Source organism: Malus domestica, chromosome 05 (genome assembly GCF_042453785.1).
Source record: "Malus domestica chromosome 05, GDT2T_hap1".
Lineage (NCBI taxonomy): Eukaryota > Viridiplantae > Streptophyta > Magnoliopsida > Rosales > Rosaceae > Malus > Malus domestica.
In genome coordinates, this window is record NC_091665.1 from 35091650 (window position 1) to 35119038 (window position 27389).

A 27389-nucleotide genomic window follows, 5' to 3' on the forward strand; every position below is an offset into this window, starting at 1 on the left:
ATACAGGGAAGAACCTTGAAATCCTAACCTCATTTCGGTTCTTCTTAGAAATTTAAGGGTTGGGTTTGTGGTATAAGCATTAATTTTATTCCACAATCGAGGCCGGATGCATTTGAATATTTTGTGTGCCATATTTTTCCTACCCTTTACGCACTAAAAAGATCATTGCTGAATTTGTCTGTGTTGCAACCTAGGTTTGTGCAGTTAATTAGAGTTCTAAAACTACTGAGTGGTTCTATATTTTTCCCATGGCATTGCCAGATGCTGATGCTAAATATTTGATTGGACAATGCTATTATTAGAGTATTATATGACTCTTGTTTTGGCCATGGATTTATTGTGCTTCTTTATTTCATTCTTTTAGCAGATGAATAGCTCAAAACTGCTAGGAATTTACATTTTTATTTTGAGGCACTTGAATAAACAGTTTGGTTTTTCCATGATAATTATTAAGGATCATTGATATGGTTGGGCTGGTGTACTATTTACGAATAATTATACGAATGTTATAGTTTGGGGATTGCATGATATCCTATGGTCTGAGAACTAGTTCCTTGATTAAGATTAATGGATTATCAAACATTATACCTATTCTCTAGTTGAATACATTACTATGTTTCTGAGTTCAAGACCAATTTAATATGGCAGGTTGGGTTCTTTGTTGTTTGGCATGCGTATTTGATTAACTAGTGCAAATAAATGTTATCAAATTTAGTGAAGTTATAAATATATTGGATTTTATGTGAGGTGGTTGTTTTCAAACTATTACTTCTAAAGAGAAAATATAGGCAGCTACTTTTATCTGCCTATGTATCAAATTATATACATATCTTCCTCACTCATTTTCATTATATACTCCAATTGGATTAGTTCTAACGAACCGTTCTATTTTCTATAACTAGTCTAGCTAGCTATTATCAAATTATAGTTATATTGTTGCTTTTTTATGTACTATTGGCTTTATATTTTTAGCATACAAGTTGAAAGGGGTATGCTTATAGTAGTTGACTATAATTATATCTAAAGTTATTGGTTAGTAAGGTTATGGCTGGTATAGATATCAATAGTTGACAGATCCAATTTGGTGTGATTACTATTCGATTAAGTACTTCACGTTTATATGTATCATGTTGTTTGCTTAAATGATACAATGGATGTCCTATTAAGTGTAAATGTCTATATGCATGCCTATACTGAAACCAAAATCAAGTTGATGATTCACGTTTTGAAGCTATATATGTATATATGTCTCATATGCCTAGACAAGCTATACAAAGAAAGTATATCGTTTATATTAGTTATTCTGATTACATGTATGTAGTAATGATTTGCAGTGGTGATAGGAGTTTATTGAAATGGTGAACTAGGAATGGCTTGATCCCGTCTTAGGGTACGTAGGTAGTCTAATACAGAGGTTAGAGGTAGCCATATGATAAAACTAAATTACTATACCTTTGACACAATGATTTGTGTTTTGATCATATCTCAAAGGCGGGGCATGAAAGGAGAAAAGGTATGTGGAGACATCACATGTTGATCCTGGACATATCTCGGGATCAAGACTTGACAATAACATTGCCAAAATAGAGGAGGAAATAAGAAAAATCCGAAATATACAAATGAGAACAATAAATAAATACTGGTGTTGCAAGATGGTGAATCTACAACGCATATTGTGCTGTGACGAAAAGTTTTGTGATTCAATACGCCTTATTCTAGCCCCAAATTGATCTCTTCTTGTGAAAGCCAAGAATGCGGCCTAAGGGTTTGAAAAAGCAGGCATCAATTTTCTGAAACATGACTCTGAAGCATTGATACATGGGAAACTGAAGCAGGCCGAATAGAGGGACTGGGAAAAAGGCAATAGGGTAAAGTAGAGACATTGTCCATTTCTTCTTCACGCGAATCAAGAGCAAAATAGTGGCAGCAAAGGCGAGCATGGTGGTTGCCATGGAGAAGAAGAGCAAGACGAATCCTAGCATAACCTTGTGAGGAATGCTTTTAACGAAATATGGGTACTCGAGAGGAGAGGAGAGGACCGAGAGAAAGAATGCCACAGAAGATAATGAGGAGGCGATGGCCACAACGTCCATGCAGGTGAAAAGCAAAAAAAGAGGATTGTCTTGGAAAACAGGACGGCCACTTTTGTCGTTAAAACCCCCAGGAATGGCGTAGGCAGCTGCAAAGACCACAGTGGCCACTAGCACCGCCACGGTTGAGCATGACTGAGCCGTTTCTTTTACCCATTCTTGTGCGGACTTCAGAAGCTCGTCGTGCCCAGCGTTGAACAACTCCTCCGCGGTCTGATCGTTGTCGTTGTGGTGCATGATGTAATGTGGGGGTAGCATCTCTTTTATATGCTGATACAAACACACGTACACATTTATCATGTCAACGTATGGATTTGGTAATAAAAGTATATGTCTAAAAGCTTAAGTATTCTATAAGGTCGGTAGACTTAATCAGTAATACAAATATTTGTGTGACGACATAAGTCTAGCAAGAGAACATTACCAGCATCCAGCGCAGCTCTTCTTGCAATTGCATTGCAGGGCCTATTAATTTCTGAGACAATGCTATAGAGTAGTAAGTCCTATCTGCAGCCTGGTGCAATATGGTGTTTCCCTTGTGGTCTATCCTCTTATTCAGCTTCGACATCAGAGTTGGTTTGCTTTGAATAATATCAAGGATCTCTTTCTGACGGTGCTTAATGGCCAGATGCAAAATGTTGCGTTCGTTTTCGTTAACTTGCTCGACTGCCTGAGGACGCTGTTCAAGTATCTCCTGCACAATGGGTAAAAATCCTGTGATAGTTGCTATAAGCAATGGGGTAGTGTTGTAAACTTCATTCCTCGCCTCCTTTTTCAATGTGGTTACTTCCTTATCTTTTTCACATCCATCCGATTTGGTTTTGTCACCTCCGCCATCACCATTTGTCGTATCCGATTTGGTCCCTAGAGAAATGGTCCTGATTTTTGTATTCTTGTTAGTAATCAACCAATAAGGGTCGTCCAACTGGACGAGCAATCCGATGAGTTTCTTCAGTGATTTTTTGTTTTTCTTCTCCTTCCATATCATGTAGATTATCTCACCAAGCGGGCCTCCAGTTCCTGTCCATTAAATAATCAAGCATTTGTATACATTAACTAACATGCCACCGGGAGATGTTATTGCCACTCTAAAGAAGTTATCATGCATTCTTCATCTTCTTATGTAATCATGAGGAATGAGTAATTAATGTGTTTTTAAGAGTTCCAGTAACAAGAGTTCGCCTTGATGAAAATGCCCTGAGGTAAAGGGAGAAAGTAACAAACCTTTAGCAAAGGAGTCCAATAATGAATAGTAAGCCTTCATAACAACTGCAAAACATTTATGCATGCAACTTGGTTAGGAACATTGAAAAAATCCAATTGAAGAAACGCTTTATGCTCTTGGTAGCCGTTTAATTTTTCGATCAATTAAGTAGATTACAAATTTGATTACCTGCAAGCTTGTTCCGAAAGATGGATTGATGAGGATGGTTGCTATCCATGCTGCTCTCCACATCATCCTTCTGATTTGGTGTGACCACATCTCCTCCATCAGGAAGGCCTGCATGTATAACGACATTAAGTATGAGATTACTGCTCCATTAAAAAAAAAAATGCTTGCACCTGTGTATATATAGTATGCGTACGTGCGCACGCATACAGCAGTTTGTAGAGTAATGGCACGTACAAATATAAATTAGCATCTTCCATTTGATTTTTTCAAAATGTGGCACAGAGGCAGTTGGCATTTGGGCTAGCAACTGAAGGCTTGTCAAATTTTTATCTTCCCTTAGGGACGCTAGATATGGGTACTTATCCAGTAACCAAAGAGCAATCTCTGCATTGTAAGTCAAAAAAGCAAAAGCTATTAATCTGCACTACAAATAATTCTGTGCATTTTCTCAGGGAGAGAGAGAGAGAGTGACCGAAATGTTGTGCAATGACTGCCATATGAAGAATGGACTTTTTGTCATCTCTGTGGAAGTGCTTCCAAAGATTGTCCCCCGGCAGTTTGCTGGCATAAAACTTGACCAAGTCAGCGTGACCGAGAGCAGCTGCCCTGAAGAGCGGAGTTTCTCCTAAATAGTTCCGAGTCTCCAGCAGCTGCACCTTAGAATTCTCTAAATCCCGAACCTCACGCAGCTTCATATCGCAGTCTTTATCTGTACTACTACTGATGGTGACTACCTCTCCCAGAACAGGATCGTTGAAGTTGCTCAACAAGTACTTTGCCGCTTTCTCATTGCCAGACACACTCACCTCATGGAGAGTATTGTTTCCGTAGCTATTTGGAAGCCTCAGAGCGCATCTCACGTCATAGCTGGTTGAATTCCTGAGTATATTGATAAACATTTGGAGGACTTCTGTGCCTTGTGATTTGCTGCTGCGAGAAGCCGCAAGGTGAAGTGCAGTGTCCCCCTCCGCTGTCATATTATAGAGCAGTTTTTCTGCATTCCCCTCGAAGTATTTCGTCACGTCTTCCCATCTCTCCTCCATGGCACTTTCATAGGGACTTTTCATTTGCTTTAACCTATCGTCTCTCTCTTTCTGCTCCGGCTGGACCACGTTTTGATCCGGCCGAACCATCAGCGTTTTCCAGTACTCCATTTGTAGTGTACAAGATAGGTTGAGGCTTGTAATGTGGCAGTTGTTGCTTTGATTTATAGGCTAGCTGCTACTGCTGCTACTGCTGCTACTATATGCTTTACTTAATTAAGTAATAAAGAATGTTGAATAATGAAGCATAAAGGATCGAAGAGTTAAGGTTAGTAGCTAGGCGGCGTGTAATGTCAATGTGGTTTTCGCTTTGATTTACAGGCCCGGCTAGCTGCTCCTACTGCTCCTTCAACGTACTTAATGTATGCTTTGCTTTGCTTTGCTTTGCGATGGATTATTTAGATATAGACCCTTGTAACTCTTATTTTTAAACAAAAATCCATCTAGTTATAAACATTCAAATAAAACCCAAATTTAAAAAAGACTCCCAAATTGAAAAGTAATTGACCTCTTATTACAAAATATTTACAACTTGTACAACAATATACAAAATAAATCAATAAATGTTATTACTCACCTTAATTACAATGAACAAATTGCACATAATATTACACCTAACATATATATACACATTCAAATGTATATAGTACTACCATAAGCTCAATATATATATGTGTGTTTATATGTATAGTTTACCTATATATAGTACTACTATACGTTCAAATACACACACACACACACACACACACACACATATGTATGTATGTATGTATGTATGCACACTACATATATGTTCAAACATATTATACTAATTAATCTACCTATATGTGAATTTATGATAGCAAATAACCTTCATTATGTGGCTATTTTATTTTGTATATCATCATATATATTGAGCACATTTTATTATTATATGTATAAATAATAGGTAAACTAGTATTGAATAAAATAATAATATTTTTTATGTAGGTAAATTATTCTGCATATATTGTATTTGCTTTATTATGTAGATAAATTACTTTGCATATATTGTGTTTGCTTTATTATGTAGGTTAATTATTTTGTATGTATTTTTCATATATTGGGCTCGCTTTATTATGTAGGCAAATTATTTTGCATTTATTTTACATATAGTGGGTAAATTATTTTGCTTTTAAGCAATCTAACATTTTAAAATTTGAATAGTAGGTGCATTGAATCAAATAACATTTTTTTTTGTGGGTAAATTATTTTGCATGAATTTTTTACACATCCCGACCCGGATTGTCCACTAGGACTCCGAATTGAGATGTACTGGCCGACACATGGAAGGTGACAAAGCCATAAAGTGTGGTGATGTAGAATATGTGAATAAATTTAAACCTAAAAGTGCCTAAACACGAGAGTGTGCTGTGAGCGGGAATGACTCCATTTCACACGTGACGTCATATCATAAGTAAATTACAGTATAGTGGATTGAAAATAATATTGTCGAAGGTAATCTTCAATACCAAAACTTGCCACGAATCCTAATCGATACGAAAACTCTGCTACTAGAACCTGGAGGGATAAAAACAAGAGTGAGTGGACCTGAATATAAAGCTTTAATAAAGACCTTATAAACAATATAACCCCTTGCTATAATACTTGTATAGGTTCCAGGAAATCATACTACATATAAGTATGAAATCAAATGTAAATCAATATTAAATCCAAGAATATTCTAAATCACTACATATCGACAACAACAATATAAATCAAGTGCTCATCAATCTATGGTAACCCACGAGTCGGAGTTACCTAACGCAACCTGTACGACTCATAAATCAATCCATGATAACACGTGAGTTGGAGTTGCCTAATGCAACCTGTACGACTTATAGGCAACCTATACGACAATGTCGAAGTTGCATATCATTGCAACATGTACAACAGGGTCGGAGTTGCATATTATTGCAACCTGTATGACATGGTCGGAGTTGTCTATCATTGCAACCTATACGACAATGTCGGGTTGCTTATTATTGCAACATGTACGATAGTGTCGGAGTTGCCCAAAACACTAATATAGTCATGCCCTAACTCAATCATTTCAAATAATACTATAAACTCACCTGAACTTACATGTACGTCCCGCGTTCACCTTAGCACTTCAAGGCATTCACAACAATTATATGTAGGTAATATGCATATGGTTATACCATAATGCAGTCTAAAATTCAACCATATCATAGTATTTTAGAATATACAAATATATATATGACATGGCATAAAATGCATAAATTAATTTAAAAGCATTTTGTGGAGCTATCAATGATATACATACGATAAAAGGAAAAGACCCACTCACCTAAGGTATGCGCTACGACTCCCTAGCACGAATATCAAGACATCACGAACGATCCTCACCTAGAACAATTATTTAGTCACATCTCAGAACTCTTATCAATAGAACACATAACTTACATAAAACATATCCTAATGACGTTCTAGAATGATTTTAGACTCATTAACCAAAAGTCAACCGTCGGTCAAAGATCATTGGTAGGTTCCACAACACTACGTAACTCAATTCGAAAGATCCGCATCTCATATTTCTAATCTGTAACTTCCAAAGATACACATTGTGCTTCTAAAACATCATACTAAAGTTTTATTACGATCCAACGGTTGGATCTTCGCCAATTGCCAATTCAAGTGGTGGTCAACGTTTTATTTTACGCACTTACAAATCCAATTTGGGAAGATCCATATGTCAGATTCCCAATCTGTAAGTTTTTATATCCTCAAATATTACATACTATAATGTATTAAAGTTTGGTGACGATCCAACAGTCGGATCGTCAATTCACAGAATGTTCAAGTAGCGGTCTTTATCAAAACTATGCTCAAACGATGAGATTTCATCAATCAAACTTCACCTATGGAATTGGGATGTCCATCTTAGCTTAGAAAGGTTAGGGGGTGACTCAGCTCACACGCCGCCGCACACAGCGGTCAGTCGCCCCGATTCGTCGAAAAATTCAACTATCTCCAAAAATTCTCAAATTTTACATAAATGAAGATCTCAAAGAGTAGAACAAATTTTATACAGGTGACCAAGTCCAATTTGGCCGGAAAAGACTCCAATTTCACTCAAACCCACCAGAACCCTAAAATGGATGATTCTTGGTTCGTCTTCAAATCAACTCCGACGCTTCAACCATTGATTGGGCATTGATCCGGAGCTCAAGGGAAGTTGTTTGATGGTGGAGATCGACGGGAAGGGTTGCAGAAAACGGATTGCAGCCAGGTGTCCTCAAAGCCGATGGCTTTGGTTCTTCCAAATCCAAGCCCAAAGAACCCCATTTTTGAATGGGAAATGAAGGTGGAATGACGGTGAGATGTTTCCAGGTGGTAGTTTGACTTAATTCACAGGAATTTTATCGGTGAACTCGTCGGATTTTCTGCCCAGAAACCGGGCCGGCGCACGGGTCCAAGGACCACCCGAGTCGAAGGGGTTCGGATCCCCTCTCTCTCTCCTTTCCCTCCTTTCACTTCCTCCCATTGGCCATATCCTTTTCTCTCCTTCCTGATTTGTTCCTCACCTCCCTCTCTCCTCCTCATTGGCCGCCCATATCCCCTCCTGATTGGGCAAACCTTCCACCCCTCAACTCTCTTTTTCCTTTCTCCCTAATTTCTAATTGGTTACAATTTCCACATGGTGGGAGTTTATTTTCCTTTAAATCTATAATTTAGTGAAACAACTTCAAATGTCCGTAACTATACCGTCATAATCCGGACTCGCGAACGGCTTTCACCTATGCGTTCGTACCAACAAGTATTACACAAATATGCCAAAAGAATAAGTCATACGTTCCTCTAGATGATGGTCAACCGAAGTCAAAATCCTTGCCTCTAGGGCATTTTAGTCAATTCTCTTGATTAAAATAAATAAAAATGAAATTTTAGGGACGAGTTGTCACAATTTCTATATATATCAGGCATTTATTTATTTATTTTTGTTATATATATGTGTGTGTGTGAAATAATTTACCTACATTTGTATGTAAATACAATTTTATTGACTTAACTAAGCATGTATTAGTACATATTAGGCATGTTTTATTGTTATTATATATTAGGCAATAAATTCATTATAATTGTGATTTTTGTAAAACCATTAATTCTCTCTTATAATCATGATGGAATTAATTGTGTACATCAAACATTCAAATAGCTACTTAGTACTACAATCTAGTAGTATTCATTTCACCTGTAAGTGAGAGGTCTTAGGTTCGATTCTCTCCAAAGACGAGTTTGAACCACATTATTACTAGCCCATTATGAGGCCCAACCGCCTCCCCTTAGTGTTATTAATATTGTTTGTGCAAAAAAATAAAAAAAAATAAAACATTCAAATAGGGGAGCATCAAAAAAAATATATTGGTAAAGTCAAATATAATTAATGAATTTGCTAATGTGGAGTTTAATCAATGAGTTGTATTCAAGTTTAAAACTTGTGTCGGATTTTAGATGGAGAAAATTAAGTTTCAGGGATTAAAGTTATATTTTCAGTTAATGGATTAATTAACGAAGCATGTTGGAAATCATAAATCATAAAACGATCGAATATTTAAAGGTTAATTACCATTTTCTAGCACCCCTTTTAAATATGCTTTATCCGCACAAACATCTACCTTTGCAAGCACAATTGATGTTCTAGATTTTTTTAATAAACTGTTTTTTTTTTAAAGCATCAAAATCTCAAACCAACCTATAAACTAAACGGAAACAACTGACAGAATGTAACAAAAGTGTGTCTCCTTATTATTTTCTATGTAGAAAATTACCTCTCATGTCCTTGAATAGGTACATACATATATATAAAACACAAGATACAAGTTGCTCTGTTGAGCTTGGTTCAGGGATTCAGGAGGGGCTGCGGCCTTTCGTGAGTAGCACGAATATGCTGCCGTTGTCTCTCCTTATAATCTGGAGCTCTCCGTTGAGGTACATTGTTAACAACCACGACTCGGCATTGCCACTCGGTATGGGTAAACCTTTGAAGGGTGTGAGGCTGCCGTCATCGGCTGTGTAAATATCTTGTCTGATTTTCTGCATAATTGAACAAGGCAACTTGCAGCACTAAACAAGTTCAGAGGAATGGAATCTCTCCACAAGGAATTGGAGAATGGAATCCCTCCACTCAAGGAATTGGAGAATGGAATCCCTCCACTCAAGAAATTGGAGAATGGAATCCCTCCCCTCAAGGAATTGGAGATAATCGAATTGATTCAATCTAAAACTTAAGGACACTTTAGCAAAAGCACCATGTGCTTAAACCATAATAGCACTTCAATCAATAGGTGCTTGGTCATGCTTGGAATTGTTTCACTAAAAAGAACTTATTCTCATAAAAAGAAATTCGCACATCAGGTGCTGCATCCTTACCATTCATTACGCCAGAGACCAATCTTTTAGTACGATCGAGCTTGTAAGATAAAACTGGGATTTTACAGTACAAACTACCTCGAAAGGCAATTAACCAACCGTCCCATTGCATGCTTCAGGAACCATGCATTGCCCTCTACGAGGTGATTGCAGTGTAAACAAATACACGCACAGAATTTAAAATCAAGAGTGGTGATAAAAATGAACTGACACTGCTCTTGCAAGTATATAAAACCAAGCCACAACCTTCAACGCGCAACAATTTCGGAATTGGACATACAATTTATCGACATATCTTCTGGCTCCTTTCCACCGGCCACATGATTTCTTTCTGTGAAAAATGCTGGCTTTGTTGGCATAGGTAATGCCACACTTTCATTTGTCAACATAGATATCACATTGGAGATGGTCGGCCAATCACCTGCATTTTCCTCCACGCATAGTAGACCGACATGGACGCATCTAAGAAATTGATCCCCGAACACATGAATCCGTTAGTGTTGGATCCATTAGTTCTATCCCTGCGCCTTCTTTCCATAGCTCCCATGTCTGAAACAATATGAGTTATGATGACTTAATTAGGATACCATCATGATCGAATCTCATGAGAAAAACTGCAGTGGGAACTTCCGTCATGTTACATGTTGAGTGACCTATTTTGTTATCGTTAAAATTCTTCAACACCTGACAAATCCTAACGGGACGATACATGCTACTCAACCAGCCATATGTCAGGAAAGTCCGCACTGAAGTTCTTATCAACCCGGACACCTCAAAGGAGAAGAATAAAGAATTAAATGCAGAGGTTTGTGTTACGTACATATCCTACTAAATTTAGCACACGCTCATCATTGTAGAAGCTGTTGTTTTTCCTGCCACTTATGATTTCGAGAATTAACACCCCAAAACTGAAGACATCAGATTTTATTGAAAATATCCCCCTCCATGGCATATTCGGGAGACATGTAATCACTGCACCAAGTGAAGAAGGAAAGGTAAATATATATGTTTTTGTGTACGCATCTATAAAATTCTATAAAATTGCATTTCATGTATCCAAAAGCAAACACGTGATAAGAATGAATGCAAGCATTGTGTCCTTACCGTGTCCCAACAATCCTAACAGTATTTGCTTCCAATTCATTATAGGTGAAAATCCTTGCCATACCAAAATCTGATATTTTGGGGTTCATATTTTCATCAAGTAATATGTTACTAGGTTTCAAATCTCTATGAATTACTCTCATTCTCGAGTATTTGTGCAAGTAAAGCAATCCTTGAGCTATTCCTTCAATTATACTGAAACGCCTCTTCCAATCTAGTAGAGCTCTGGTAGAATCTGTAATATAGAGGAAGCTAAATAAGAATATATCAATGAATAAAAAGTTCGAATAAAGGAAATCAAATGCTAAATTAATGTAGTTCTAATTAGTTCCCAGTTACCAAATAAAAAGTTGTCCAAACTTATGTTTGGCATGTACTCATATACCAGCATCCTCTCTTCACCATGAATGCATAATCCGAAGAGCTGAACAAGTTGCTTCTCACTCTCACTTGGTTGCTTACTTGCTTGATTACTTGGATTCTTTACAAGCTTACTACACCACACATAGCACTACCTTATATCTATACATGGCATAACCGACCTAGCCAAAGTTGGTGGCCTTGGCTTGTGCATTTCCAGCCATTAACTTATATTACTTTCTAGAATTTTCACTAACATTCCATTTCAACAATCTTAGGATATTTGTTTAGATAATTATAGATAGGTAACCGACTTTGGAGCTAGAATTGTCTAGCATTTTAAGTGCATGCACCGTGACCGTCTACCTCCCATACATTGAATCTCCAGAACCTTCTAGCTAGTACCACCGACATAGTATTTTGCAAGAGTTGTCTAGCATCCAAACACCAATTGGGCTCGTGTTGATCTTCAACATAGCTAACATGTATGCATGACAATTATGCTGAGTTAAAAAAAATCAGCAAAATTTATGGGCATAACATTTCAACTAGAAATCAGCAAAATATATTATACAATATTCCACTTAATCGATGATTTTTGTTTTCGTTACCATATCTACTTTATCAATGGGAACAATGTTTTATTACAGGATTGTTGATTGATTTCTCAACGCCCACCAATGTCGGAATTAGACAAAACATTTATCGATCCAGCTTGCTCTCCCCCTTCACGTATACCATTAAAGTCCACATTTCCTTGTGTGTAATATGCCGGCTTTTTTGGTTTAGGCAACTCCATGCTTTCGTTTATCAACATCGATATTACATCCGACATGGTGGGTCGATCGGCTGCGTTTTCTTCCACGCACAGTAGACTGACATGGATGCATCTTAACAGTTGATTCCCGTTACACGAGTCGCCTAGAGTTGGATCCTTTAGTTCTAGCGCTGCATTTTTTTTCCATAACTCCCATGCCTGAAACAATGGTAACATGATCATTTAGCTAGGATATCACAATAATGAAATGCTACTGACAGTCATTCACAACCACCGTTGATGGAAGTGAGGTCCCACGAACCATCGACGACGCGCTTGGGGGCCATCCCTAGCACAGCTCAGCCTTAAAAACAAGAACATAGTCTGCAGCTAGAAAAGGTTACATACATATCCTACCAAATTGAGTAAGCCATCATCATTGCATAAGCGGTTGATTTTCCGGCCGCTTATGATTTCAAGTATTAGCACCCCGAAACTGTAGACATCGGTTTTTACAGAAACTCTTCCTTCAATGGTCTCAGGAGGCATATAACCACTGGAAAAAATGGAAAAGAAAAAAGTCATCAATTAGTACACATCTACGAAAATACATGCTTAACAACCAAAAGCAGAAGCCATGACAAATAAGAATTTATACACATTTACTTACAGTGTCCCGACAATCCTACTAGTATTTGCTTCCAATTCAGTGTGGGTAAATATCCTTGCCAAACCAAAATCTGCAATTTTAGGGTTCATGTTTTCGTCGAGTAGTATATTACTAGCTTTCAAATCTCTATGAATTACTCTCGTTCTTGAGAATCTGTGCAAGTAAAGCAATCCTTGAGCTATTCCTTCAATTATACCGAAACGCTTCTTCCAATCGAGTTGCACACCTCTGATTGAATCTGTCACAATGTAAAGAGAGTTAAGTAACAATACTCGATATGTTTTTACACTCACAAATTAAACAAATAAAATCAACTACTAAGACTATAGTAGTATTGATTCCAAACCAAAAATAAAGTAGTCTAAGCTTTTGTTTGGCATGTATTCGTATATCAACATCCTCTCGTCTTCATGAATGCAAAATCCAAGGAGCTGAACAAGGTTTGAGTGTTGGAGTTCATGTATGAGCATAAATTCACTCTTAAACTCTGAATTTCCTTGTCCAGAACTTTTTGAAAGCCTCTTCACAGCTATTTCTCGTCCCGTCACCAATTTTCCCTGAATTGATTATCCATAATTTTCTCAGTTGTTTCCAAAAGAATATAGAAGACACTATAATCTAGTCATTGAAGGCCTTACCTTATAAACAGGTCCAAATCCCCCTTCTCCGAGCTTGTTTTCCTCCGAGAAGTTGGATGTGGCAGTCAGAACAGATTCATACGTAAATACGCTTAAATCATGTTTTCCCATGTTTTCTTGATCATGTTCATCGGTAAGTTTATCAGATTTCAAGAAGCAAAGCCATGTGTTCTGTTTCCTTGCTCTGTCCCCACCTATTGAATGGAGACACCAATTGTCAAAGATGTGAATAATAATCCTGTCTTACTGGTGCACATGATTTAAAGAAATATACCAGCTGATGCAAGGGCTGATCTTCTTCGTCGGAGTAGATAGTACGCGGTGCAAAGCACTAGAGCAGCAGCTATAGAAATGCCAATCCAAACCCATTTATCTGCTGCATCATAAACAATTAGCTAGCAACATATGAAATCAGTGTAACACACACGCACATGTACGCATTAATTGTCTTCAATTTTTGGATGAACTAGGTCTTGCAGGTTTCTTCCGTAAAATGAAGAAAAAACCGAGACAGAGAGCAGAACTTAAGACAACATTAACAAAGATAGAGGTACCTAATAATACTGATTCCACGCGTTTGCAGCCTCGGTATATATCCTTCGGATCAAGAAAAGAAAACCCTTTTGGGCATTTGCAGGTTGGCCTTTTATCTAGTTTGAGCTTACAGACACTGTTATATCCGCAAAAACCCATTTCTTCACGAAGGTTTTGGCAAGTATCATCCGGCTTATACCACAGAGGATTACTCCACCTTGCATTTCCAGTGAAATTTTTCGGGTGAGAATATAACGCGAAAATCCCATCAAAATCAAGAGTTGCCCTTATGTAGTTGTCCCTCACCGATACTCCCTCTGTCCCCGTAAGAGTGAATCTTCCACCATTTTCTCTCCGAACAAACATGTCCCCTGAGCTGGTGAACACCAATTGTTTGCCTTGACTACCTGACACGGTCCCTGCGGTCGTTTTTGTGTCGAAGTAAGGGAAGTTGGCATTATCTGTTGTCAAGTTGACGGTGTTGAGCACGAGGTTTCCATCACCTTGCAAGCGCAGCTGGAACCGCCCTTTTGTGTAGTTAGTCTCCGATTGTCTACACGAAAGCGTCCCATTTCTCTCAATTGTCTGTCCAGGCAAAATGGTGTCTGTAGGATTGCTGAAGGTCTCCCACAAGCTCCGAGAGTTTTGGTGTTGAAGGACAAAGTTTCCGGTGTCATTCATGACCCCGTTCGCAACAGTCCCCAAGGTTATTTCGGATTTCCATGTCTCTCCACCCTGAGGATTGTTAAGAACTAGTCCACTGTTGGCAGTCAAGTTCAGAACTGATCCCCTAGGTGCAACCATGGGGTTGTTACCGTCATATGCATACCAAACTACGGTTTTGTCTGGGATTTTCGCATACCATATCGAAAGCAAGAAACGATCATTGTTTCCGAGGGGCGAAAATCCAAACGCGAAATCACCGGATGGAGAAAGCCATGATGAGGAGTCGCCTGTAGTTGCAGTTAGAGAACTCCCAACTGCTACTGTTCCATTATTTTGGGAAATCACAGAAATTGGTAGCAAAAACAAAGAGGAGAACAAAAGCATCTCTACAGAAAGAGCCACTGCCATTGCAAAAGCACCAATTTTTCAACTTGGCTTGATTGATTAGCTATATTTCTTAGTAAAGCATTGGTCCTGGTTATATCTTTAAGTAAATGTGTGTGCACCACGTGCCTGTCATTTTCTAAGTTTTTGCCTGGAATTAAAGGCGTCTACACCATTTTTTGAAGTCACACACAACAATATCTCCGGGCCTACAGAATAAATTCTCCGAAACTACACATATCACAAGAATTTCACTTTCAAAAAAAATAATATAATGAATAGTTCTATATATAATAACACCGAGATTTTTTGTGATAGAACTTATTGTCTCTTTCAACTCTTTGTAATGTTGCAAGTTGTAACAATATTGATGTAATTAGTAATGATCCGTGACTTGTCTCTCTCAAATCTCTTTTCATCCTACTCTCATCCCTCGTCTGTTTTATGATTCTACTGACTTAAGCACTTATAAATGTTCCAAATCAGCAAAGGACTTGTAACTTAAATAATTAATAATATTTATCATTACACTCGAGATTCATGACTCACGCTGCATGTGTCGGCCATTCAAGTCCACCAGTCAAAATTCAACAATGGGGACCACAAAGAAAATTTGAAAAAGTACATGCAGATTGAGGACGGATACATAGAAAATCTGAAAACAGACCTTCAGAACCAAACAAAGACGACTAACTAAGCCTTTAAGTCAAGTGATAAGAGACTTTTTTTTTTTTTTTTTTTGAAGAATATAAGAGACTTATATCTTCACAAAAACAAAGACGACTAAGTCTCTATTTCTGTATTCACAAAAAAAAAAGTACTAACCGAAGTTTTTAATGTATGATTACGTCGTTGGGGTAAGACACCCGAGGCCGAGTTGAGATAATCACAGAATCGAGATCCTCTTCGAATGTCACAGTCTGGCGCAAACGGACTTAGAGACCCGAACCACTCATTTTAAATCATACGACCTTCATTAGCTTATCCTATTGACCCACATCACATAAGGGGTCCGAATCTCTCTCTCCCCTCTCTTGACCGGTTTGGATATCTCGGTCTATCGATTTTGGATTGCGAGATTCAGAGAGAATCTGATTTCGGGTTTGAGGTCTGGTTCGATGACCATTTGAAGCCCGTTGAGGCGTGGCCCATCTCATCAGGTCGGGTCAGCCATTTCGTACCAAGTTGAATCCCAGGTCAGGCCAGCCATTTCATTAGCCTAAGATGGACCTGACGGACGATGCGCTTGGATATTGCTTACTGCGACCAAATGGACTCATGGGCTCATTAGATGATGAGTCTGGACCTGGTGTGTGTAAAGGCCACCTCAGCTCGATCCATATTCGATCGATACTACAGAGAAGGTGGATATGAGGTAAAGGTAGAGTAAGCTCCAAGTCATGTGGAGGTCAGTCGAGATTGAACACACGTTCATAGAATCATAGTATCAAATTCAAGTCAAAATTTTAACACTACGAAACCGAAAAGCATGCAACTCCGAAAAGCATTGTTTCAGTCCAACAACCCAAACTTCCTTAAAAAACTAAGACCAAAACGACGACATTAGGAAACGGAAAATCATGCAACTCAGAAAACCATTGCTCTAGTCCAAATGAGGTTCTTCAATGCCTCAAGCTTTTCTAAACACCATAGCCTGAACCTTTTCCTTTGCGCCTTCTTTACTTCACCAGAAACGTTCTTAATGAGCTCTTCTTCAAATTTGGGACGAGCAGGCATTAGGCTGTGCACAATGCTGTAAATGCTCCTAGCCCTTGCCACACCCTAGGCGCATACGCGTGCATGTCCGACCTGAGTTATCTCATTACGCGCGCAGTTTGATCTTCCCGTATTGACATCCCTGCTGTCTATTCTCCTGCGAATCCTTCTACTGGTGACTTCATCCGGGTCCATTTTCTTGCTCCTCAGTGCATGTTCATCTGCTTTTCCATGTTAATAGATATAGGAATCCTATGAGAAACAACATTTGACAAAACAGAACCTAATAATAACAACAAAACTTGACTTCATCCTCAGTGCATGTTCATCTGCTTTTCCATTTCAAAGCAGCTGACGGCATGATTCGTACTTGGACTCCAAGATGTCTAGATTATAGGGAAACCAGCCCTCTATCCAAAACACACAAAGAAGTGTATTTTCCGTTTATACCAATTAAGTGTGTTGAAGCATGTCCCACATGGCCACATCGGAAACTTGTCGAAGCTTAAATCCTCTTATATAGAAAGTTGAACTACTAATGCCATGAGGCCTTAATTTTGTATAAAACCATACTTATTGAATTGCACACGTGCTTAAGTTAAGGTCAGTATTGATGGCAATTAGTAGTGGGCCGCTGGGCCGTCTTAAAAAAACTGGTACAAAGGGCAATTTATAGAAGCAGTGTTGAGATAAGGGCAATTCACCTGTTCCTTTTAGAAGGATATATACGAATGAAGCAAGGTTTATCTACTCACCCGTAATGCGGCTCAGCCCTTCATAAAAAAGTGAAAGATCAAAATTACTTTTACAGCAAGAGCAATACCAGAAGATGTAATCTAAATTATTTATATTTGGTTCCCTTGAAATCCTTTTGACTGCTTCAACATACTATATGCAAACAGAACCAGAACCAAGTCCAGACTCACTCGTAAGAGGAAGTCCACCGGGGGTGGGATAGGTCGGCACCCAATGGAAAAAACAGGCTGAGACTCAGCCAATCCACTCCAGCCCGTGGAATCGACTGGCACCCAGCCCAAGCCAGTCCACAGGCCGACCTAAAATTGACAGACCTTGGGACCGGCTCAAATGACAACTAGCTGACGCCAGCGTGGTGTCGAGGGCAAGGAGCCACGGAGGCAAGGCAAAGACCAACTTCCCCACCCCCACTAAGCTCCATCTCGACGCCGTCAACATCGCCAACATGAACAATGCCGCCAAATTAGCTGCGACGACGAACATCAGCAACAGCCACAGCAGCACCGTGGAGTCCTCCTCCTTGCCGTCTCCGCGCCCGCTCGACCTCACTCTCAAAACCCCCCTCTTGTCCACCGACAGCGGCTACTTCACTGCTGCGAGCGGCTTCCGCCTGCTTCCCGCTTCCCGGGAATTATCCTTCCGCGAAAGATCCCCCCGCGAAACTTGTAGGTTCGACCACCCCCCCTCCCCCACGAAACATCCCCATATTTTCCTTCCGGACCAAGTTTGTTCCTCTTTTATGTAAGAAACAAAATCCCTGCCCAGCTTTATAATAATTAATTTATAATAAAAAATAAATATTTTTATTATTTTATAATAAAAATAATATTTTAATAAAATTGACTAGGCTATTTTTTGTTAGGGATAGAGATGCATTGGCCTATTACTATTCATTAGAGTCTATCGGGAATGGATAAATGGGTTGGGTGCTGGCATAAAGTCCTTAGAGGTGGACTTGCTCTAATAGGTCTCCTCATCCACAACAATATCCCAGCTTTCCCTTGTCGTGGTTTTCCCATATTTGTGCACCTTACTGCAAAGAGAGAGCAAGTTAACTTGTCAAAGAAAAACCAGAACAATAGATGCCAATGCAGTTCAGAAAGCTTATTTCCCTTCATACCCATTTCCAAAGTGCTCCTCCCCACGTCCTTGACCAACCTAGACATGAGACAACAAAAACAAAGTTACATCAGATTAAATTATTGAAAGAAAAAGGTTCACTTCTGTTGTAACAAATTGACATTAGAATCAAGCAACCACGCTATGAAATACAAAGTTAAAATGTAACAATTTACTGTGTCTTAAAGGAATCTGTGAAATAAAATAGTTAAACCCTAAACAACACCACTGCAAATTAGGGGTGGGCGCGGTTCAGTTTTGATTGAAACCAAAACCAAAACCGCAAGTTTTTGCGGTTTGGTTCGGTGCGGTTTTGAAGCCAAAACCAAAATGAAACCAAACCGTTTGGTTCGGTTCGGTGCAATTTCAAACGGTTTCAGTTTGGTTTTTAAGAAAAAATGTACGATTTGCAATTTAACATATTAAAAAGCATTTCCCAATAGTAATAGGAAAATGACATTTGTTATGTAAACAATTAGCATGTTGCATGTAGTTGTGATGTTAAAACATGTTTGTGCAACAAAAAGGTGTCCCTTACAATATTTTTCATAAAACAAGTTGAATAAATTTGAATTCATTAAACGTGAGCGAAATTTTCATACTAGAATATGTGATATCATGCTTCAAATGAGTGGCCTTTAGTAGATCATTGTTCGACTCTTGATAACAAGATTAGTCCACCCTTGTACATATATGTGTGTGTGATGGTATAAAATAACAAAGGTCATTCAAGTTAATGAACAAAAGAGAGTGATGAATGATGATATTCTAGTGTGGTTGAGTCCATACTAAGTGTATGGATTTTAACAAACGACCAATTAAAACATGAAATCTAATATGGACATTTAATTAAATGTTTATTAATATTTGCGGTGCGGTTTTCAAAAGCCAAAACCGAAACCAAACCGTTTTCTATGTTGCGGTTCGGTTACAAAACCGAAACCGTTTCAAAACCGCAAAACCAAACCGTTCGGTGCGGTTCGATTTGGTTCGTGTTTCGATTTCGGTTTTCGGTTCTAAGTGCCCACCCCTACTGCAAATAGCATAAGAAAATTAAAATTAACCCTAAAGAAATTGGGAGAGAAGAATATGAAAAGGGAATACCTTTCGGCCCTTTGAGTTATTGGAAAAAACCCAACAGAGCAAAAGATAAGCAAAAATACAGGAGGAAAGAAAATAAATTTTCAACTTGTAAGATTCATACGCGAACATATTGGCGGTCAAAAGCATTTCGGAACTCAGAGCCATCAAGCTTTTTGATCTGCATGGAAATTATTTATGAAGTTTGAGATTCTTATAGACGCTTTAGACACATCGACATATTGAAAAAGCAATATTCAACAACCTAGTACCCATGCTCCATGAAAGGTTACAGAAAATATGAATGACTGGACTCTGGAGTGAGAAAGTAAAAGGACTTACCGCATACTTCATATCTTCTAAGTTTGTGTAGTCTACAATCCCTGTTGTGCCTACAAAAAAGGCATAGGACAAAAGCTAAATCAATCGAAATTCTGATGTCTCATGATCTAGGTCGTAGGATTAAACTACTGAAATAACACTATATGAAATAGCAGTGTATATCCCAAAAAAAGTCTGAAATCTGGTTGATAATTGAAGAGTTCGAAGGGATTTACCTTTGGATTCTTTGGCTTTCAGATGGAGTTTGCTTATGTGTGGGGGAGAGAGGTGGAGCGGCTAGAGCTTGAGTATGGAAGAGATGAAAAATGCAGAGAGCACCTGTTTTGGCTGAAGCAACTCACACACTCTGGACAAATCTGCAAATGTCTAAAAGGGGGAAAATATAAAAAGAAACCTTAACAACTGAATTCAAAGAAACATTATTACATTGTAAATAACATTTCACAAAAAAAAAAAAAAACTAAACTAAACTAATTACACTCGGATTGCAATGCTATCATTTAATAATAGGAATTCCCATAACTTAGCAGAAGACCTGCATCTGCAAAGGATTCTTTAAAACCTATTTTTTTTAACAACCCCGCACCTGCAACACATCCAGGCAAGGTAAACCAATAGCACCCTCATGCTGAGCTCTTCTGTGCATATATACCCCTTATAAGTAATCTTAATCAATCAGTTATCATGAATATAGTCAGTTATCATGAATATACAACTTATATTAATTTTCTACAATATCCAACACACAAATATAACAGAAGAGGAAACTTTTACTTAAGCAGCACAAAATGATATCCTCTGCATTTCATTCCAAAATCCATCACTCTTATGTCTTTGCCTGCACAGTTTTTGCTCCAACATAGCACACCATGATGATAGCACTATCAATAATTAAGACATAAAGAAAGGCTATCCTAGCTAGGTATTATCATTGGAGTAAACCAACAACACCATAAGTAAAGTAGCAGACCAAATTTTTTCTAGAATTGATGTCTTAACATGTTTAAGTAGCGAAAAGATTACAACACATTGGATGTGTTAACACATCCATAAGCTAATGACTCCCTCTCCAGTTTACCGCATCATTCTTAATGTATTCAACAATGCAGCAGTAATTAAAAGTCCTTGGAAAATGCCAAGCTACTACAATGACATAACGAAAACTATATCTCACCATACCCCCTTGTTGGCATAGACAGCATATCCGTCCTTGTTCAGGGTGAATCATTATCCTGAACTCAATTATCATCATCGTCGAGAATGTCAAACTTTAAATCAACCATGCATGGAACAAAACCTAGAAATTAAACAATTATCAAAGCTTATGAAGAATGCTAAACCCAACTAATTCGAAACATAAAGTAACCCAAAAGAGAGAAAACTTATAAATTTTACATAAATTATAATCCTTAACAGAAGGATGGAACAAAGCATGTTCATTCTTGAGAATAGGTGTAATTTTGCACATTGCATATATGTACATTAAGGACGGTGGTAACATACCTTGTAATTTGTACAAATTAGGATTTTCATTCAAAGAACCATAATATACACAATTACAAAAACAGTGATACAAACTTGTTCTTCTCTTAAGGAAATTACTCACAGTTGAAATTCTGAATGGACAAAGTTTTGGCATCCCTTTCCGACTATATTTGATTAACCTTTTTTTAATCCAATGAGTGCCTTCATGAGAGAGAGAGAGAGAGAGAGAGAGAGAGAGAGAGAGAGAGAGGAATATTCGGTGAAAAGTATTGCCAAATCACACAGAGATCAAAATCTTGAATATATATGTTTAACCATATCAAAGTGAGTGTGTGAAAGGGTGTAGTCTGCAGAAAGGGCAACATTTTCACTGCTAGAAAGTTGGAAACTAAACTTTTACACAGATATTGGATTTTATTAATTCCCTCCGCGAATTGAAAAGCAAATTGTTCGAGTAATGCAGGTAAATTCGATATACATATGCGTTGATCTATGTAAGACGGTTATAAGTTATAACTGTATCGTCTTAACACAAAAAATGATCATAAATGTAAGTGTCTGTATTATGGAAGTAAGGGACTTGCAGCAATTGCTATGAGCTCTAACAGCAGTCACTCCAAGTACCCTATTATGGAAGTAAGGGACTTAGTAAGGGACTTACATCAATTGCTATGAGCTCTACCAGCAGTCTCTCAAAGTGGTGCAAGGGCTAAAATTATAAATAAAAAGTAATTTAAACAATTTAACTTAATAAAATATTGTAATTTAAACAATGCCTATATATTCAAACATCCCAAAACAGGAATGAACTTCCAGAAAACATGCGCATGAAAATAAACGGCATTACTCACCCATTGAGTTGGACCATCAAACTAGAGCGTAAGAAGGATCATCATGTACCTATGAAACCCAAAGGAAAATTTTAGCAACCCCAAAGCTTGTATGCAAGCGTGAATAAGTATGCATGTATGAATCTATTCATAGTGAAGAAGGCTACCTTAAGAAATATTTGCATCTGCAGCTTCATATGGCCATACAACAAAAAGCACCGCATATGATAACAAACCCCAGCTGCACCACAAAAGGAATATGATCTTCCTCTCAACTTGTATTTGTAGTTGTTACTGTAACATCTGCAGACAGCATACATAAGCACTGATTCGATAATTCTAAAGGGAAAAAAGTCCTTATTCGATAATGCACCAAATCCTATCCAAAAACCAAGTGGGTGCCATATCCCTAGATTAACAGAGCATCTTTCTTTGTTCCAAAACAAATTGCAATTGGCTTTGGTAAAGTAGAAAGATTACCAGATACCGACTCTGTTCCATTATTCGACTGTCCTTTTAGTTCTGTCTCTCAACATGGGAAATACAATAAGACAGTAAAAACAAAAGTTAGTGATGCTATTACATAGTGAAAGAAAATAAGACATTCACATATTGATAGCTATTTACTGTCCTTTCTCATCATAATCTTGGCCCCTATATATACATATATTGAATTTTGAAAGCAATGAGAGAAATATACCTTTGGGGCGTCACCGCCAGAAGGGTGAGTGAGGGATCTAAGATGTTTAAGAGCAGGAATTTTTAAGTAATTTGTGTGAAAAAGTTGAAGAGCTTCGAACATAGTGGAGTGGGTTGGCCTGGGCTAAAATAAAGAGGATGAACTCTAGAAAGTAGAAAATGTTGTTGTTCAACCAAACTCAAAAGTAAAGAAACCATATGATTAACATATAAATAAGTTTTATATACCAATGTTTACATGTACGTTGTTTGAGAAGGTAAATTAGCAACATATACAGTGATCAAAAGATTAACAGCAATAAACTGCTCATTATTCGAAATATACAAGAAAGTTGTCATTCACATGATCCAAATGGCAGAGGACAAAACAGAAGGAAGCAAATATTATAGCAGCATAAGTTGAATAATTGCAGCAAGTAAACAAATAGAAAGGCTAGCTAGATTACACAATCCAGTTCTAGGTCGGACTAACCATGTTAGCCATCCGCCCACCACCAGCACCGTCGGCTTCTTATTAAAAATGTAGAATAGAAGACTAAAAAATTGGAAATGAAAGCAGGTAACATTGAGTTTTAATAACCAAAAAGGGACACTGTTTAAGCAGCTCCACAACAGCAATAATACTTGGATGATGACCTGCAAAAACAGAAAAGAAAACACAAATTAAACTAAAAAAATATAAAATTTAACACTAATCCAAGGATTAAATATCAAATATAAATTCATTAGGATTGGGACCTTTGCATTGAGGAATATCTACTACATTATGAGTTCCCTCTTGATAAAGCCCAATCAGGGGGTTTTTCGATGAGCCAAGAACGGCTAACTTTGCGTGACACCGCCATCCCCACTAACACCAAACCCAGATAATATCAAGATCAAAACTAACCAATACCAGAAAGATTTTTTTATTTAAATTTTAAGAAAAGACCTAAACTTTACGAAATTAAGGGGGAAAACAAAGTTAAGTAAAGCACCAATTTGCAACTGTCAAAAGTGAAATATGAGACTCCAACTGTCTAGAAGAACTCCGTGGCCTCATCGACGATGACCGGATGGTGGAGATTGAACTGGTGCGTACACCCGAAACACCTGATTATACACCGAACAGAGAACAAAATTTAAATCAAGTCGAACAATAATTATGAGAAAATAAACTAAAAGGGATTTGAGCTGAGAGTTACGATTCGAAGTGCGGGCAATGGAGGGTGCAGGTTAGCGGCGGCAGAGAAGGGGTTGAGCTTGGGTTCAGGTCCGTTTTAGGAGGTGGAGGCTCTTGATAGAAGATTGGCATTGGAGTCGTTTTACAAATCAGTTTCTTCCTGAACATCCTAATGTCAGCTTCTAGAGTTTCCTGTAAAAGAACAGACAACATTCATAATAAGAAAATCTCTCTATGCAATCGCAGAAATCCCTCGGGTTTCAGGAAGCAAATGGAAAATGAAATGCTTTTCTCCCGTATCTCTCTCTCTCACCTCTGTCCCATCTCTCTGTCTCCAAATCGCAGAAAAGAAACCCTAAACAAATCCCTGAAATCCCTCGCCTAAATCCTCCTACATTTCTCTCGGACAACCCCCTCTTTCTCTTTGCAAACCCTAAACCAAATCTCCTAAATCCTATCTCAGGCACCACACATACAGCCAAGAAGCCAAGATATTAAAGCAATCTCTATATAATACTTTGGAACAATGAAGAAAAATGGTACTTACTTGTTCCTTGTCCAAAACAGTTGGTGCCGCCGCACATTGTTATCAATTGTGGGTTGATCAAATCCTTCATGGCTTAGACTGCATGAAGAATTAGAAACTAAAAGATGAATATATGCCGTAAATCATCATATAAATGTAACTGCATTTAAAAAAAGAAGGGAATGACAAAATTGAATTCTATTTCATCAGTATGTAACTGCATGAAAAGTTACTTTGAATGAAGACTCGATCAATTTCCCCAAAGTCATTGTTAACTGAAAATCAATATCAAACCCATAAATACCACATTGAATTTGACCAAGTTAAAGGATAAAGGCAGTCGCATCATCGTATTACTCTTTGGGAAGATCTTCTAATAATGGTTCTTCCTTTTTCTTGCTCTTCCTCAGAACTGCCATAAAAACCCCAGAGAAGCATACAAATTCAGAAAAGAAAAGGTTCAAAACTGCCATAAAAAAAATCCAGAAAGCATACAAATTTATCAGAAAGAAAAGTTCAAATTACAAATACCAAATGATGTGAGTGAGTAGTGAGAGGTTGTGTTAGGCACCTGAAACACATTTTGGTTTCAATTGAAAGGGCCAGAGACAACATCCACATTCTTTTTTCTTGGGTGAACTAACCAAATCATATTATATACTAAAATGACATAAAAAATCATTCACAAACTCACAACAAAATAGAACAAAAAGATTCACAAAAGATTTGGGAGTTGAGACGCTAACAAAAACATTTCTTTTCTAAACAAATACACAACCGCTAATCTGGGTTTGGTCAATTTAACTAAAACGGTGCGCTATTTTGCATCTAAATATAGTATATCGCTTAAATAAAATTAATAAAAAATACACATCCAAAGCTTTTAGTCCAAAGCTAGAATTAGGAATAACTGAGGAAGTTAATGAAGGCAAAGCAGAGGGTAGGATGCAGAACATACCAAGAGACCAGTAGGCCATCGGGGCCGGTCTGCCGATGAACGCTGTGTACTGGTCGACAACGCCCAACGGAGTCGGCGCAGAAAAAAAGTAAAAGTCGAAACCACCCCCAATGACTTTGTAGGTGAGAGAAGTCCCTATGTAGAACACATTCATGCCATTGCTGTTGAGCAGCAGAACGCAGTGCGCGTAAGCCTCGTTGCCCACATTCCGGAGATCCATGTAAACTGGGTGGGACCCGTACAAATCAGTGTTGAGATTGATCGCCGAGAAGTCAGTGGTGAAGATGATGTATGGATCGTTCGGGTAGAGCTTGATCCCGTGCGGCTGAGAGTTCTCTTCGAGGCCGTACAAGGAGGAGTCTTTCGGCACTCGGGTGGATATCTTGATGTCTGGTCCTTAAACACCAGTACTAGTCCAATAAACCACTCCGCTTTTATTGATTTTCAATTCATGTTCATTCGGGTCCCAAACAAGACTGAACGGCCCCGGAGCCGGGTTGTAGGTATCTACATATGATATAAGTGCCCAGACGTGGCCAGCACTGCGGTTGACACCTAACTTCATACCCGGTAAAAATGTGTCTCCAGGATAATCACTTCAGCAGATCGAGGGTGATTTGAGGTGTTTTCCCGCTGAATTGGACTTCGACCCAGGTATGAAAGTTGTTCCTCTTATCGAGATCTTCATTCATGTAAAATTTGGGAATTTTAGAATTGTTGAATTCTTCGGCGAGTCAGGGCTACCAGCCGCCACGTGCTTCGGCGCGTGGCCCTTTGGCCGCCGTCCCATGGCGGCTCGTGCGGTGATGTATGCAGGAAAACCTAAGGTTCCTCCTTAGGTTTTTCGATGTACCAAACCCGAATCCGCCGTCCTTTTTCCAAAATTCTAACGTTTTCATAGAGTTTTATTAAACGACCTTTAATTGTGTTTAGGTGCATCGGTGGAAGTGACCTCATTCTTGATGGTTCGAGCGGCTTTCGGGCAATGGAAAACTTGTGAGTAGACCCCTTCTAAACTTATATATTGTTATAAAATATTAGCCTAGCATGCATTCCATATTTCATGATTTGAATATGATTTATAATATGCTTTATGGACTTTTATAATTATGGTTTACGAAATAGTTTGATTTATCGAAATTACGTTTTATTAGGTATTGAATTATTGGATTTGCATATATGGATTTCTATGGTTTTCAAATACGATTTATATTACGGTTTTACGAACATGAATTATTTTATGGATTTCATGAATACAATTTATCTTGGATTTATGAGATGAGACTTTGAGCTAGTGAGCTCCGGGTTTGATATGAGTTTTGAGATATGTTTTTGGTACTTATCTAGTGGGTTATCATACAGCACATCCGCACACCACGGGTATAGATGTGTATGGCCATAGGACACAGATGATGAGGAGGAGTAAGATATGATATATTATATACCCCCAGTTCACTATCGAAAGCAGTGTCAGATAACCTCACTAGCCATGGCTAGTGTCGGTATGGATGTTATGCTATTTCATACAGCTTCACCTTCGGGTGATAGACAGGTTATTTAGCTTCACCGTCGGGGTGATGGACATGTACTACCTTCGGCCAACTATGATAGCCTTAGTTGAGCACTTCACTGACAAGATTTACAAATTTGCCTTCGGGCAACGAC

The 27389-nt window shown here is 38.2% G+C and overlaps 3 protein-coding genes and 1 pseudogene across 6 annotated transcripts; 1 reads left to right on the plus strand and 3 right to left on the minus strand.

Moving 5' to 3' along the window:
* Nucleotides 1–1270: 1270 nt before the first annotated feature.
* Nucleotides 1271–4855, minus strand: LOC103435401 (uncharacterized). Its single transcript, XM_008373789.4, has 6 exons — nucleotides 3956–4855; nucleotides 3718–3867; nucleotides 3484–3591; nucleotides 3315–3359; nucleotides 2515–3110; nucleotides 1271–2360 (listed from the first exon to the last, which is right to left on the minus strand). The coding sequence occupies exons 1-6, from the start codon at nucleotides 4635–4637 to the stop codon at nucleotides 1716–1718; spliced, it is 2226 nt and encodes a 741-aa protein (XP_008372011.3). The 5' UTR covers nucleotides 4638–4855; the 3' UTR covers nucleotides 1271–1715.
* Nucleotides 4856–9924: 5069 nt separating this feature from the next.
* LOC114824946 (G-type lectin S-receptor-like serine/threonine-protein kinase At1g11330) lies at nucleotides 9925–11540 on the minus strand (annotated as a pseudogene).
* A 389-nt stretch (nucleotides 11541–11929) lies between these two features.
* Nucleotides 11930–15129, minus strand: LOC103435403 (receptor-like serine/threonine-protein kinase SD1-7). 4 transcript variants are annotated; one of them, XM_070822630.1, is made up of 7 exons: nucleotides 14022–15129; nucleotides 13742–13843; nucleotides 13468–13661; nucleotides 13176–13386; nucleotides 12830–13067; nucleotides 12577–12715; nucleotides 11930–12378 (listed from the first exon to the last, which is right to left on the minus strand). In XM_070822630.1, exons 1-7 carry the CDS (start codon nucleotides 15073–15075, stop codon nucleotides 12070–12072), a joined length of 2247 nt encoding a protein of 748 aa, XP_070678731.1. In that variant the 5' UTR covers nucleotides 15076–15129; the 3' UTR covers nucleotides 11930–12069. The 4 variants fall into 4 exon arrangements, with proteins under 4 accessions (XP_070678731.1, XP_028963672.2, XP_008372015.3 ...); XM_029107839.2 differs by having other exon boundaries at nucleotides 13742–13840; nucleotides 14022–15128; XM_008373793.4 differs by having other exon boundaries at nucleotides 12568–12715; nucleotides 13742–13840; nucleotides 14022–15128.
* Nucleotides 15130–16275: 1146 nt separating this feature from the next.
* LOC114825155 (uncharacterized) lies at nucleotides 16276–18268 on the plus strand. Its single transcript, XM_029103529.1, has 2 exons — nucleotides 16276–16360; nucleotides 17865–18268. The coding sequence occupies exons 1-2, from the start codon at nucleotides 16276–16278 to the stop codon at nucleotides 18266–18268; spliced, it is 489 nt and encodes a 162-aa protein (XP_028959362.1).
* Nucleotides 18269–27389: the final 9121 nt, after the last annotated feature.